The sequence below is a fragment of the Geotrypetes seraphini genome, chromosome 13 (assembly GCF_902459505.1).
Source record: "Geotrypetes seraphini chromosome 13, aGeoSer1.1, whole genome shotgun sequence".
NCBI lineage: Eukaryota > Metazoa > Chordata > Amphibia > Gymnophiona > Dermophiidae > Geotrypetes > Geotrypetes seraphini.
In genome coordinates this window covers 76,210,842-76,225,643 of record NC_047096.1, presented here as the reverse complement: position 1 = coordinate 76,225,643, position 14,802 = coordinate 76,210,842, and the positions used below count along the sequence as shown (strand labels likewise).

General features: G+C 41.4%; 1 protein-coding gene across 4 annotated transcripts in view; it reads left to right on the top strand.

Moving 5' to 3' along the window:
- The window catches only part of ESAM (endothelial cell adhesion molecule), a 93,638-nt gene that overhangs the window by 64,162 nt on the left and 14,674 nt on the right, over positions 1–14,802 (top strand). For all 4 annotated transcript variants that reach the window (XM_033918560.1, XM_033918563.1, XM_033918562.1 and 1 more), the window contains exons 2-3: positions 10,756–10,913; positions 13,172–13,385. In XM_033918560.1, the coding sequence (XP_033774451.1) occupies positions 10,756–10,913; positions 13,172–13,385 (372 nt within the window). The remainder of the gene's footprint in view (positions 1–10,755; positions 10,914–13,171; positions 13,386–14,802) is intronic.

The window sequence follows — 14,802 nt, the reverse complement described above, 5'->3', positions numbered from 1 at the left end:
TTCATTTAAGAATCTTCAGATACATTATTTGAAAATATTTTATCTCCTGACTCCTAGTGGTAGTACCATGATACTACAGCTAGAGGTCATGGCCACTTTTTTGAAACCTGGCACCAGCAAGGGCAGGAGCGACTGACCAGGGGTCTCCAAACTTTTCGCCATGAGGGCCACATTGGGTATTTCAGCACTTTTCAGTGGGCCGTAGTATAAAAAAAAAACAACCAAAAAACCAACAAGATATGAATTTGTTTTTTTTTTTTGAAAGCAGAAAATTTTATAAACTAATTAAGGAGTATGTGAGGTTCAAATTTTGAAACGCTAATTATAAGTAGCAACTTCAAATGTTCATCAGATAAATTTTCCCTGTATTTCGACTTGATATACTTACTGTATTTCATTTGAGTAACAGTTTGTTCGCAAAGATACATTGTCCCAAAAATGGAGATAAATTTGCAAGCAAATATGGAACTGCTCAGAGTTCAAAAATTTGTAAAAAAATCGATGGTTTCCTTCTTTGTATTTATCTTTAATATGTACAAATTGAGTATTGTATTACACTGCACCACTGCAAGTATTCTTATGGACAATTAATTGTAACGACTAGTAACGAACTTCCAGATTCAATTTAAAGATTAGTCACAGTGCCAGAGCTACCTACAATGCCACGAATTGACACTGTCGATCGAAGCCAAACAAGTACGAAGAAATACTGTGACGTATTCAATTACGATTCAGTATTAAATAAAGTTGTAACTTAGTAACATAGTAGATGACGGCAGATAAAGACCCAAATGGTCCATCCAGTCTGCCCAACCTGATTCAATTTAAAAATTTTTAAATTTTTTCTTCTTAGCTATTTCTGGGCAAGAATCCAAAGCTCTACCCGGTACTGTGCTTGGGTTCCAACTGCCGAAATCTCAGTCAAAACCTACTCCAGCCCATCTACACTCTCCCAGCCACTGAAGCCCTCCCCAGCCCATCCTCTCCCAAACGGCCATTTACAGACACAGACCGTGCAAGTCTGCCCAGTACTGGCCTTAGTTCAATATTTAATATTTTCTAATTATAGATCCTCTGTGTTCATCCCACGCTTCTTTGTGAACAATATTAACATAATATGAAATGTCAATATATTTTGAACACAATATTAATTAATGCATTTGAAATCTTATCAGCACCCTGTCTTTATTTTTCAGATTCTCATTGGAAAATTCGTCCAATTGGCGTATTTCTGCACAATTCTTCCATGGGCTGGATAAAATCATATTGCGGGCTGTACTTTGGAGACCCCTACTCTAGACCAGGGGTAGTCAATTCTGGTCCTCGAAAGCCGGAGCCAGGTCAGGTTTTCAGGATATCCACAATGAATATGTATGAGATGGATTTGCATGCACTGCCTCCTTGAGATGTAAACCTATCTCATGCATATTTATTGTGGATATCCTGAAAACCTGACCTGGCTCCAGCTCTCGCGGACCGGAATTGCCTACCCCTGCTCTAGGTTGTGTTCTTAGAAGAGCAGAATGTTCTTGCAGTTTACTGGTTGTTGCTGGTTTCTTTCTGTGTTGGGTTAATTCTATTAAATTATTGGTCTCTAGTTCCAGAAATGAGCAGTCCATTTATTAATTATATTATCTCATACCCTGAGTTTTAAAACCAAACAATCCTCAAAACCTTTTAAAGTGAGGTTCAATTCAAATTTAAAATATACACTTCGTAAATTCTCTCATGTTATTACTCCCCACAGGCTGCTGTCCACCCAGTCTGATACCCAACCAATGTCTACCCCCAAATCAGTAGCATATCTACAGTTCTGGACAAGTTATCACTTTCATTACCTAATAGCAGAAACCTAGTTGAGAAACCAAATGTTCATGTTCACCCCTAAGTAATTTTCTTTGCTGGCTCTGGGAAACCATTTGTTCTTATCCTCGCTGTGTGTTTAATTGGGGTAACCAGGACACAAACTGACATGGCTTGGAGTGTTTGTAGAGAGAGACATTCCTGTGGAAACTGGTCTTGCTTTGGGGTGGTGATTTCTGGTTTCATAGCTGTTATCTAAGGCTTGTTTTCTCATTCATAGAGGACACCGCCTTAATATATATATACAGTATTTTTAAAATATGTACATATTGACTTATCAGAAGGTGTGTGCCAAATCCTGAAATGAGTAGCAGAGGTATTCTGTGAGAATTTCCATACTAACAGAACACTGTATCCAGTGGCATGGTAAGGGAGGTACATGGGGGAAGTCCCCCCCTGGGCGTGGTCTTCCAAAGGGCAGAGCACCCCTCCTCCCTGCCCCCCCCCCGCTCTCTCCTTGCCGCGTGCTCCTTCCCCTGTACCTTTTTTTTTTACTTTCCCGATGCGAGGTTACTGCATGTGTCGGCATTGGCGCTCTATCTTGACGTCGCTTCTGGGACTCTTGCCCAGGAAGCGACGTCAAAGGACAAGCCGACACTGATGTGGGCGTGCTGCTCACGCCAGAGAAGTTTAAAAGGGCACGAGAAAAGGGAAGGGGGGGTGTGAGCATGCATGTGGTATCATTGCATCACATGCCCTCCAGATGTGGCCCTGAAGAGACTAGTTTTGGGGGGGGGGCTGTGGACAGAATGGGGCGTGGCCAGGGACGGAACAGGGTGGAGCCACACCCTCTTTTTTTTTTTTTTTTTTCTTTAAAGAAAAATCTACTAACCATACTCTTTGTCCCTTGGTCCCGCAACCTCCCCCTTAACACACAAACCTACACACTACTACTACTACTTATCACTTCTGTAACGCTGCTACCGTGTTTCCCCGATGGTAAGACACTGTCTTATTTTTTTTGGAAGGCCAAAATATGCTCTAGGGCTTATTTTCGGGGGGATGCCTTATTTACCCTTTCATGTCCCCTCTGTATCTCTATCCTTTCTCTCTCTCTTCTGCTCCCTCACCCACGAGTCCTGCATCTGGCCCTCTCCCTTCTACCTGCACCTGGCAACACCCCCCCTGCTCCGCGGCTCTCTTCAGCAACTCGTCAGCAGCGGTGATCAAGACAAGCTACCGACATCGAGGCCTTCCCTCTACGAGTCCCGCCTTTGTGGAAAAAGGAAGTTGAAACAAGCGGGACTCGCAGAGGGTAGGCCCCGACGTCAGAATCATTTGGTTGTGGTTTTTTTGAGGAACCTGTTCACCAGTATGTTTGATATGCATTAGAGCTATACAAATGTAATTTTGGAATGTTTGAATATTGGGAAATGCATTGCAGTGGATTTTTTCAGCCGATGACTGAGGTTGAACTTACCTGTTTTCGTTCCCTGTCGAGGTTCAACATAGTGGGGCTCCAGAGATCTGAGGCTTTTTCTCCACTGTTTACTCTGAGAGTGCCGAGTGTCTGGGTTCATGATGAGATTGAATATGAATGGTGTAGTTTGATTATATAATTTCTCCCATGTTTAAGGATGTAATTCTTTGTTTTCATTTAGAGTTTGTTTCTTAAATTTCCGGTCAAAGCGTGTTCATGAAAGGTAAAGCAAAATGGTTGGCGAACCGGCCCAAGACTGAAATCCACGCTTGTTGACGTGGTTTGGGTGTAACCTTGGAGAGCAGTGTCTCCTGGGGAGGCTGCACAGAACTGTGCTGATTTTCTGTGGTTCGGGTGTAAAACTGGAGAGGGACGTTGCATGGATTGCCGGAGTTAATCACGTCCTGCTGAGTGCAGTAGTGGATTTGCATTCTGGGTGTCCTCTGTTTGTTTGCAGAGACTTATCTTTATCCTTCAGCTACACAGACTTTTGGAGGCCATTGTTCCCAGGGTTATCGCTCCACACAGTGCTTCCTGCCCAAGAGCTACTAGAGATCTGACAGGAAACTCCCCAGATGTATTAAGAAATCTATAAATATCCAACAGTCTGCAGTCCTTCTGGGCTCTAGAAAGAGGCAGAAAATTCTATCACATAGTTCAAATTATTTTAAAATAGTACAGTTGGATACACTGTATACATGATAATTACACAGAGATCGTTTTCTTGATGTTGTTATAGGATACATGGCATAATAGTAACAATTCTATTTGCCCTGAAACCTTTCATCTATACTTTCTATACAAAAATAATTTTCCAGATGTTGCACGTCACCTATAAAGGTAATATAAAGGCGAGTTTATTGATGATAGCTAGATAAAACGCCTTAGTAGTGAATGCAAAGTAGACTACAGCAGGCAGTATTAATTTAATTGGCAAAGCTCCCTCTGCTGGACAGTCTGAGATGAGCACTTTCTGCTCACTGGTTCTGGACTCAAAGACTGATCATAGGAAAAAACCAAAACATTCCCACTTACTAGTCTAGTATCACTAATACCAGAGTCCACTTAGGTCAAAATAAGTGTGAATTGTGTGGGTGGAGGGGGGATTGTTTAGAAGATGAATCTCTGCTAGCTGTAGACAAGATCAACAGGCACCCCAGGTGGCAACCTGCTCATGACCCCTAGGCAGAAAGAACATAGAAAGTTTTTAATTGACATTTAAATTGCTAAACAGCACTAGTGCCACCATTGGGGTGGGGAGTGTTATTTTGATTGTAAGCGATTCCAGTATCAATTTCAGCTGCTCAGCTATTATGCACAGCCCAAAGGTTTGATCGTACGTCACCGCTTCTTATTCCCTTGCAATGGTTGCCACTTCACTTTAGTTTTCAATTCAAAATTGTGGCCAACTCATATGGCTCTCTGAAAAGGGTTCTGTATTATTTGTCAGAGCTGATGGTTTCTTATGCTCCAGGGTGGGGGCTCAGATAGGTTCTGAGCACCAGTTGGTCCTTCCATATTTAGCTCACGCTCATTTAGTCTCAATGAGAAGCTCAGCAATTTTCTTTTTGGCTCCCAGCCGTTGGGAGACACTTCCTGGTTCTCTTAAAATTGAGTCTTCCTTTAATAAATTCATATCATCTTGAAAGGCTTAATTTTTTTTGCCTAGTCTTTGGGGGACAAAGTGCCAGGATCCATTAAGATTCCTGTTCTATTTCTTTGTTAACGTTTTGGTGTGATTTCTTGATGGATGATTCTGGTCTATTTGATTTTATGGAGTTCTTGTCCTATCTTTGTTATATTTGCTTTGTAATTGGAAACTTCTTTGACTAGCCCAACAGAAAAGACGATTTAGCAAGTTCTCATAAACAATAACCATCAGCCTGACTTAGCGTGTCTTGACAGCATAATGCCTTTGCACTTGCCAAGTAGGTCTCTCCACCTCAGATCTATTCAATAGGCTTCATGCTTCAATTCCTCTCTCCATCTTTCTGCATATTTTTTTTTATCTATAGAGGTTTGATCTAAATGCTGGTTAACAAACTCATCGCACAAAGGTACTCATGAAGACTTGGATAGTCAATTTTATTCTCTTGCAGGTTCCTTACCTCCGTAGATGACATGCGAGATCCCTGTTGTATCCCTTGTTTATATTTGCACAAGATTTTTAAATCCCTCTATAATTTCTGCACTAGTATTGTCATACTTTGAACTATAATGGGTTAAATTCTTTGCTGTAATTCATGGTTATTCAATAGTAGGGCAATTATAATAATTAAATGCACCTCCGTCTTTGGATCCAGGAGCAGGATAGTAATTATTCACTGCACAGATTGCTGATAATTACTATAGTTAGAGATACTGCCGTCTTATCTCAACTGCTTATGTAACCTCCAGCTCCTCTATAGAGACAAAGTATATTGCAGTCCTTTCCTTAATGAATTTTGTTCATTCTTCATTGTGCTCTAGTAAGAATTCTTTCCAGGGTTCAGTACTAGCTAATGTTTCTGAAACCAAGAAAAAAGTTTATCAAAGACAACGCTCAATATCATTAGGGTCAACAAAGAGCAATAACAAAGTAGCCTCTGCATAAATGATTCTGAAAATATTAAATAATGAGATAAAGTGGATCCTTATAGTCTAATATTTAAAGGACTTGATATGGTTCCAGGTATGGCAACTCTAAAAGAACGATTTAAGAGGAAATACCAAATCACTGTAGAACTGAACCTTAAAGGCCTATATCTACAAGCCTTGCGAGAAGAAGAATCATCTCTAAGATCTAAGGAACAGAAAAATCCGGATAGACAACCAAGGCAATCGGACCACTATCAAGTTTTGAATGAACTTCACTAAGCAGAGACGCCAAAACTGCTTCTGTGTATGATGTGAATGGAAACCTGAAGGCCTAGGATACAATGCCAGAACCTTTTCAACACGTGAAGTTAACTGAGAATAAGATTTCTTTTTCAGTCAGTTTGAAATACAAATTGGATATTTGGCTGATAATTTGCTAGAAAACTGGGACCCAAAGTACACTTCTTTAACATCAGGCAAACCTATTGCTACCTTCCTTGAGAAAGGAACTTCTTCAGAAGATTTTTAAATTACTATGGGAAGCAAACTAAGGTTTGACCATTTTTAACCAGGAGTAACATATTGGATCCAAAAAGCAAGATGCCAATACCATGTCACATTTGCATCATCCCTCCCCCCCCCCCCCCGTACCTCTGTAAATCTTCACTAGCACGAGCAACTTCTCCTTACTGTTGCTCGTGCCAACCTGGTTCCCCTCGGAATCACTTCTGGGTCAAGGAGCCTGGAAGTGACATCAGAGGGAATCCACTGCTGGCGTGAGAAGCATGCTGGAGAAGCCACTCGTGCTGGCAAAGATTTAGATGTGGGGGAAGGGAGAACATGAGTAGGGGGTGAGGTGGAAAGGAGGGGGGCACCTCCTACCCTTACTACACTGCTAGACAGGAAACCTCTCTAATAAGAAATAAAAATAATTAGGTCTTAAAGTCCCTTTTAACCTATCTTTCTCAAAAGGCTTATAAAGTCTTAATACTGCCTTGCTTTTTAAGGAGGTTGGTGTGGGGGTTGCTGTGAAGAGGGGGGGGGAATGGATTTTGGACTCGACTCTCTACATGGAGTGGAGGAGTCATCTAGTGGTTTAAACGTTGTACTTAAATTCTAGGGGTATCCACTGAAACCCCCAGCTGTTCATTGTGACCTTGGACTTAACCTTCCATTGGCTCAGATAAAAAATTTGCTGTACTGTACCTGAATGGAATTCGCCTTAAGCTGCTACTGGGAAAAGTATGAGCAAAATGCAAATAAATCACTCTCTCTCTCCCTCTCTTTGTGATGTGCTTTTATAGGGGTTGTTTTTTTCAGTTTTACTTAAATCGTATTATTTAATTGTAAACTGCTGAAACACTCTGCTAAGCCAGCATTAATTACCTTATGTTAATTGTAAACAGCTGAGATGCTGTACTAAATCAGCAGTGTATTGAAAAGAAACCAGCTGGAAAATTTTTAAACATCAAGGCCCTGATGCTATAAAAAGGGTGACCCGTCAAATGAGCGCACGCAGGGACAAGGGCATGTCCCGTCAATTGCGCACAAGTGCAGCGGTGGATACTATTTTGTCTTTCTAAGGGTTACAAAGTAACCCTCTTTTCCCCCCACTACACTTTAAATATTCACTTGCTATCTAGTGTTAGGGTAAGATTTATATCATGATTATGGGAACCCTAATCATGATATAACCCTTATCCTGACACAAAGGCCCTGATTTGCTGAGACTCCTCAGGCCCCGTCCCTTGGGCCTGAGGAGCCTCAGCAAATCCAGGGCCTTCCAGATTCATGGGCCACAGCTGTCCTGCGTGGACTTGTCCCTGAGCGCAATTGTCGGCCCGCATTTGTCGGAGTGCAATTGTCCTCTGCTCATTTGTCGCTGTACCTATAAAATGTGCTTGCCATTAGGCGCCTAGATCGGCTTATTTTTCAATTGGTTCAATCAGCGCTATTAATTGAACATCACCATTAAAACCAATTTTTAAAAAATTAATTTTTAGGTAGCCACCATATAGGCATCTACATCGAGGTGCCTACCCAATAACTAGGCATGGATAGGGGCAGAGATTTGAAATATGTATCCTGCTAGAGCTAGTTTTAGACATAACTGGGGACTGCAAAGCCCAAGCTGTGCTTCTTTAGCTTCCAGCTGGCTTAGGTCTCTCTCTGGCCAGGGGGCAGTTGCCCTAGTTGCACTTCGCTCACACTATTCCTGTCATGAGTGACTGCAGTATTCTGTTAGCATGATTTTTCTGTGTAGCATTCTGTAATAATTTGGCTTATTCATTTTTTTCAAAAGTGGAAGGGATATTTGTGAAGGGGAGGGAAAGGGAGGGGAGCCAGGAGTTTAGTTGATCGTTGCTCTGTGATTTATAAAATGACAATTGTACAGAATATTGTTTCTTTTTATACTTTAATAAAATAAGTTCAGTATAAAATCATAACTATTCGAGGCTTGTGTGAATGGGATTGGATGGTTTGCGGGGGCGAGGATGGGGGACTGAGCTCATGAGGACAGGGCCGAGCTCACAGGGACAAATTTTTCCCCAGCATCATTCTCTACTAGGGATCTCAGCAAAGACAGCATGAAAACGTAAAATGTCTTGATGTTTAAATATCGCTTGCTGTAACTGAGATGCTAATGGAAAAAATGATAGGACACAAGTTACTCTTCTATCATTCAAATCTGTCTGATGTTTAGGTAACAAGAGCCATTCACAACTTTCACAAGAAGCACGCTTATAAGCGCTCTTTACATTGCGTGCTGGGTAAGTCGATACATAAAAAAATGTTGATTCATTTAATTGGCTTGAACCTTAAATTCTGATTGAGAAGAACATAATCATTTCAGTCTTGACATTTGACATACTGGAATACTATCTCTAAGTCGTTTAGGGTGGTAAATTCGATAACATAAAGAGTTTCCTAAAAATTGTAGTCTCAAATTTGCCTGAGTTATAATTAACCGATGTCCAAAAAAAATAATATTGGTAGAATCTATAGTTTCTGTGAATTTCAAATGCTGATTACATTCACTAAATTCATCTCGTGTGCACATCCAAACTGAGGCTGGAGCGTCCATCTTATCACCTTCTTGAAGACTACTGCTGTTTTCATCATGGCTGTGGATATATAAAGTGAGATAAAAAGTAAGAAAAAATTTTCAACTCACTTTATATATGACTACAAGATTATTTGCCCGATTCACGCGACTATTAGTTCCTTGGCATCTGAGTTGCTTATATCATCTTCTGGGTTCCTTGAAAAAGAAACTCAAAACATGGTCCATGTCGGGACCTGTTGAAATACTTTAAAGCTAAGTGGGAACTTTTTCTCCCCCTCTTTTTGCCATCGAAAAACAGTTTTATTGTTTGAATAGCACGTTCACTTGAAGTTCTTTCACAAAAGTCATACACAGGGATGGGGCGGTGGGTTCGGCTATAGGAGCTACGGCTCTTGGCCGAATCTCATAATTCTGAGTGTATGTGAAAACTCTATTTATTCATTCTATAAACCAGATATTTAACTGATTGACTTACTTTTGAATTGAGGAGTTTTATTTAGCAGTATAGTATAGGAGACCACTAAGAATAAAGCCGGTGATCAAGCTGCCTCCTCCCAGCTTCCACATGCTTGAACGCCGGCTTTATTCTTGGCGATGTTAACCATCCTGTCTGGCAGTTCACCCTTTTGCCAGCAGTTGGCGCCTGGAATGCTTTTCACTGTACTTCATACCTCCCATCTCTTTGGCGATAAGCAGCAGGTACTTGAGACAGCAAAGATCATATCCGAATATCATGCTGTCAGACCAGTAGTGCAGCTCTGCTTGGCTGCATTCTCATGTTGCTGTAGGTCAAGGAGATAAAAGAATTGAAGGTACACCGACGAAAGCACGCAGGATATTGGTGCACCGACAGTTGCACACCGACACCTGCGCGCCACCGGTTTCACCGCTTTTACGGCTTACCGTTAGTGTTCTGAGGGGGGGATGTAACCCATCCAGTACACTTATAAATGTTGGCGCTCCCGTTGGGGAGGGGGGAACCCCCCATACACTGAAAACTTCTGTTTTCTCGCTGTTTGAGAGTTTTCAGTGTAGGGGGTGTTTCCCTCCACACACCCCCAGCGGGAGTGCGAGCAGTTATAAGTGTAGTGGGGGGTTTCCCCACACCCTCACTCAGAACGGTAATGGTAAGTTGTAAAAGAGGCAGAACCAGTGGCATTCGTCCTGCACGCAGGTGTCGGCGTGCAATTGTCGGCATGCCAATGTCCTGCGCGCTTTTGACGTGCCATGCACCAGTGTCATCGCGTGATTGTCGGCACGCCAATGTCCTGCGTGCTTTTGATGTGCCACTGAATTGAAAGGCAAAGTTGGCGTCTTATGAGAGTTCCCAAAGAACAACCCGGTCAATATTCAGCACAAGTTAATCAGCCAGGAATGGCTGCTGACCTCATCGGCATTTAACTAGTTATCAACTGCTGAAAAATAAATTGGTGATGTTGGCATTCTGAAGACGATCACTTAAGTCCCGATATTTGGAACTTAAACAACCAGGCTTAGCAGGCAGATAAGGCTGCATAAAAAGCAGGCCTATGTTTGGCTGTTAAGCTAAGTCTGAATATTGGCGTTAGCCAGCATTCACAAACCTGGATATTCAATGCCAGTCATCGGAAATGGCCCGGCAATGAATATCTGGATTTGACGCCAGAAGCGGCCCACCATTGGTTGAATATTGGCAGATTGTGTTTTGGAGGAGCCATGGATGATGATATGGATTTGGTGATGATTTGCGGTGTTGTGATTGGGTGGGGGGGGGAAATGTAGGGAAGGGGTGGCAGGTACGTAGTTCATGAGTGTTAGTGATCATTGACTCTCTTTTAACCCATTGCAGAGTTCTCTTCTGCACTTGTGCAAGTTCATGTCGGGCAAACCTCGATGATTGCTGTTGAAGGGAGACACATTGTCCTGCCTGTGTGGTACACAAGTGACTCCAAGGAACCTCCAGTTGTCAATTGGCTGTTTGAGAGAGCTCCATCCAAGAGAGTCCAGGTGAGAAGATGTAATTTAAAGGAAACCTCTGGTACTGAAGAGGATCTGAGATTGTGTCCCAGAGAAGAACGAACAGAGTTTGGATGACTGGAGATCTTCACACTTCCTTATCTCACTGTTTTGTTTGTGAGGCAGTGAATTCAGAGGTGGTATCAGGGATGAGTTCTGAGAGGCAGGGCATTGCTACAAGTGAGTGAGCCCAGCAAAATTGCCAGATCATGCAATGTGCCCAACTAAAAACCAAGTATCAAATACGAAGGTGGTAATATCCTTTTTGTTCCTGATCTATGTAAGGAATCTGTTAAGCGTTACAAGCAATTACTGACATATAGTCCTAAACCAAAAGTGACGGGGACAAAATTTGGCATCTAATGAATTAGCAGATTATCTGGAGGAAGTACACCCTTCCAATATAAACAATACCTGACTGTTTATTCACCTTTTACTATTTCTACTCTCATTATTATAGTACAGCACTGCTATTTTTTGTCTTTATATCAATTTGCTGTATAAATTATTCTAGCCATACTAGCTAAATTGATTACTGTTCTCAGGTTTGGTTTTCAGCTATATGGCATGCATGGAGACAGAAGGAAAGAAGGGAAACAGAAAAAAAGAAAGGGGCATGAAGAGAGAAAAAAAGAAAGGGAGGCAGGGAGAAAGAAAGGGCAGGGAGAGAGGAAGAAAAAGTTGGGGAGGGAATGAGGTCTGGGGGAGAGGAATCGTACAGGCTGAAAGAAGGGAAGAAAGATTGGATGCACAGTCAGAAGAAGAAAGTGCAACCAGAGACTCGTGAAATCACCAGACAACAAAGGTAGGAAAAATGATTCCATTTTAAATTTAGTGATCAAAATGTGTCTGAATTTATATCTGCTGTCTATATTTTGCACAATGGCCCCTTTTACATTACATTACATTACATTACAGATTTCTATTCCGCCATTACCTTTCGGTTCAAAGCGGATTACAAAAAGAGTTATGGAAGAAGCGGTTTTTAGTGCAGGGAGCCTTTGAGCGTCGAGAGCAGCGCTGAGCATTCAGCGCAGCTCCGTGCGCTAAAAACTGCTATTGTGGTTTAGTAAAAAGGGAGGGGGGTATTTGTCTATTTTTGTATGGTTGTTACTGAGGTGACAGTGCATAGAGTCATCTGCCTTGACCTCTTTGAAAAAAATAGGAATGATAATTAACATTTTCTCTGCGTACAGTCTGCTTTGTGTTTTTTTTAAATTTTATTGTTGGTAGATCATTTTGACTTGGTCATTTTAAAAGTAGCTCGAAAGCCCAAAAAGTGTGGGCACCCCTGATCTAGAGCATTGAGATCTGAGAACCATTTGTTGCTTGATACTTGTAAAAGGGATACAGTGAGATAAGTGAAGACTATGAAATCTTGTTTTTCAATTGCGGGCCCTGATTTATGGAATGCCTTTAAAATGGAACGGGCAATAGCCATACAACAGGGGAATTTTAAGAAATTTCAGGATGTTTGGGAGCCATTAACAAAATATTGTAAAGAATGAATGTTTTGGGTTTTTTTTAACATACACATATAGTTGTTGGAGATATGGAAGGGAGGGATATTTGATCTGAATGAGACTTTGATGGAATATTAAGTGATGTTAAAGTGTAAAATGTTTTTTATCTTATATGGCACTTATTCTAAGTTTTTAAAAATGAATAAAGAATTTTTTAAAAAAAAATTTTTTTTTTAAGGAATGCCTTGTCGGGGATTTGGGGATTCTGTGGAAATTTGTTACACTTTATTGAAAACACATCTTTTTGCACAGGCCTTTTACTGACAGCAGAAGGTCATATTGAGTTAGTTTTAGGTGGTCTAGAAATCTTAGAAATAATTAAGCAGTTAGCAATTGCATTCATAATAATTCATAAACAATACATTTACAGAATGCATTCATGTGACATTGCAATTACATAGTAATATCCTCCTCCTTAAATTATGGAGATGTATTTTTCCTCTTTTTAAAGGATTTGATGAGTTGTATCTTCTCCTTGATTCATGTTTCTATCTGGTTAGTCTAGTTGTCTAGGTATTTGTTGATATGTGATGTGTTTTTACGCTGTGTATGTTAATTGTGAGCCGCTTTGGCTAAAATGGATTATAAATATTTAAAATAAATATTAAAATACAGTCAAGTCATATGAGGCTTAAGAATAATCTTGATTGTACCAATCAATATATCAGTGAATCCTAGAAATAGTCCTTTGTTGGTACTTTCCCATTCTTCTTTTCTTTCTTTCAGATCTTGAAATACTTCGCAGGGTCCTCACAGGTAGAAGATCCACAGTTCAAGGATCGCATCCAGTTTGTGTACCCTATGCCGTCTACAAATGTTTCTGTGTCCATCAACCTTACGCGAGAGGAGGACTCTGGGCTCTATGAGTGTCTTGTCAACGTGGCACATGACAGTGGATCTGGAGGGACAAATATTGGAGTGGTCAACCTTACTGTGTTGGGTAAAGTGAAACGATTAGTCCGCATAATGTTACTTAGCACAGGGGAGCAGTGTTGGATACAGGAGAGACAAGGGGAGCGTAGAATGTGCTTTGGATGGGATACGTGTTTGATAATGTGATACCTGTATATTTACAGTCACACCTTCATCCACAAATATTCTCATACAGGGCTGAATCAATCTGTAGTAATCGTGTTACCAGCAGCAATGGCTCACTGATATACTGTTACACAGCGTCTGTGTAACAGTATATGTGACATGGGTATGTCCTTCATGGTACGAAAGTTAGCACATCTGTGGGGAGAGATGGTAAGTTAGTGGAGAGTGGATGGGCATTGTGTGCCATCCCTTGGTGATCTTGCCACTCTCAAACTAGTCATGTAGACCCGATTCTGTTTGTGACAGGAGCCTGGGTACCAAGCAAGCACAAACCTCTCCTAGCCACTGCAAATTTCCAAGTTTATTAGTTATTTATATGCCACCTATCAATGGAGGTTGTCTAAGCAGTTTTTACATTCAGGTACTCAAGCATTTTTTCCCTGTCTGTCCAGTGGGCTCACAATCCACCTAACATGCCTGGGGCAAAGGAGGATTATTTGACTTGCCCAGTGTCATAAGGAGCAGTGCTGGGCTTGAACCAACAACCTCAGGGTGCCAAGGCTGTGGCTCTAAACATTAGACTATGCCTCCCTCCAGGAGCCACACTTGGCTTACATTCATGGTAGCCACCACCAGCACTGGCACAGGGAGTCTGCCACAAACGCGTACATAGACAGAGAGAGCTTTTGCGTGTGAAAGAGGAAAGGTAATATGAGACAGAGGTGCTTTGTTGAGGGGTGTTGGATAGAAAAAGAGAGGATTGTGAGGGAGAGAGTGAGGGGAAAATTCCAGACTGAGGCGAGAGAGTAGGAGTGAGGTAGCAGAATGTCAAAGGAGAGCGGAAGAAAGGATAGAGGAGAATGGACCAACACCTTGATGCCAGACACCTTCCTTCCACTCTAGCTGTACATACAGTTGCTATCCATGCTGGCAACTACCTTTGCCAACATACATATGCCCAACACTTTTAGAACACATCATACGAGTATGTGGGCATGTTTCTGATCTGCCTATTCTCCATCCCAAACATGTCCCTTTGCTGGCATGTACTTGTGGGTGCCATTGCTTATATGTACAACCTTTTGGTCCCTTATAAAGTTATGCTTACCTTGTAAGAAAATTCCCTTCCTTATGCCCCGGGCCTTGGTTCTAATCCCAGTTCTACTATCAGCTTTCTCTCTCTTACTTTATATGACTTCATTTCCTTGTACCTCAGAGATATATCTTATAACAAGACTTGAAAGTTAATTTGAGTTTCCCCATTCAGAAACTTAAAAGCCAAAAAATGTAAATTCTTTCTCTTGAGTTCTAAAATTTAC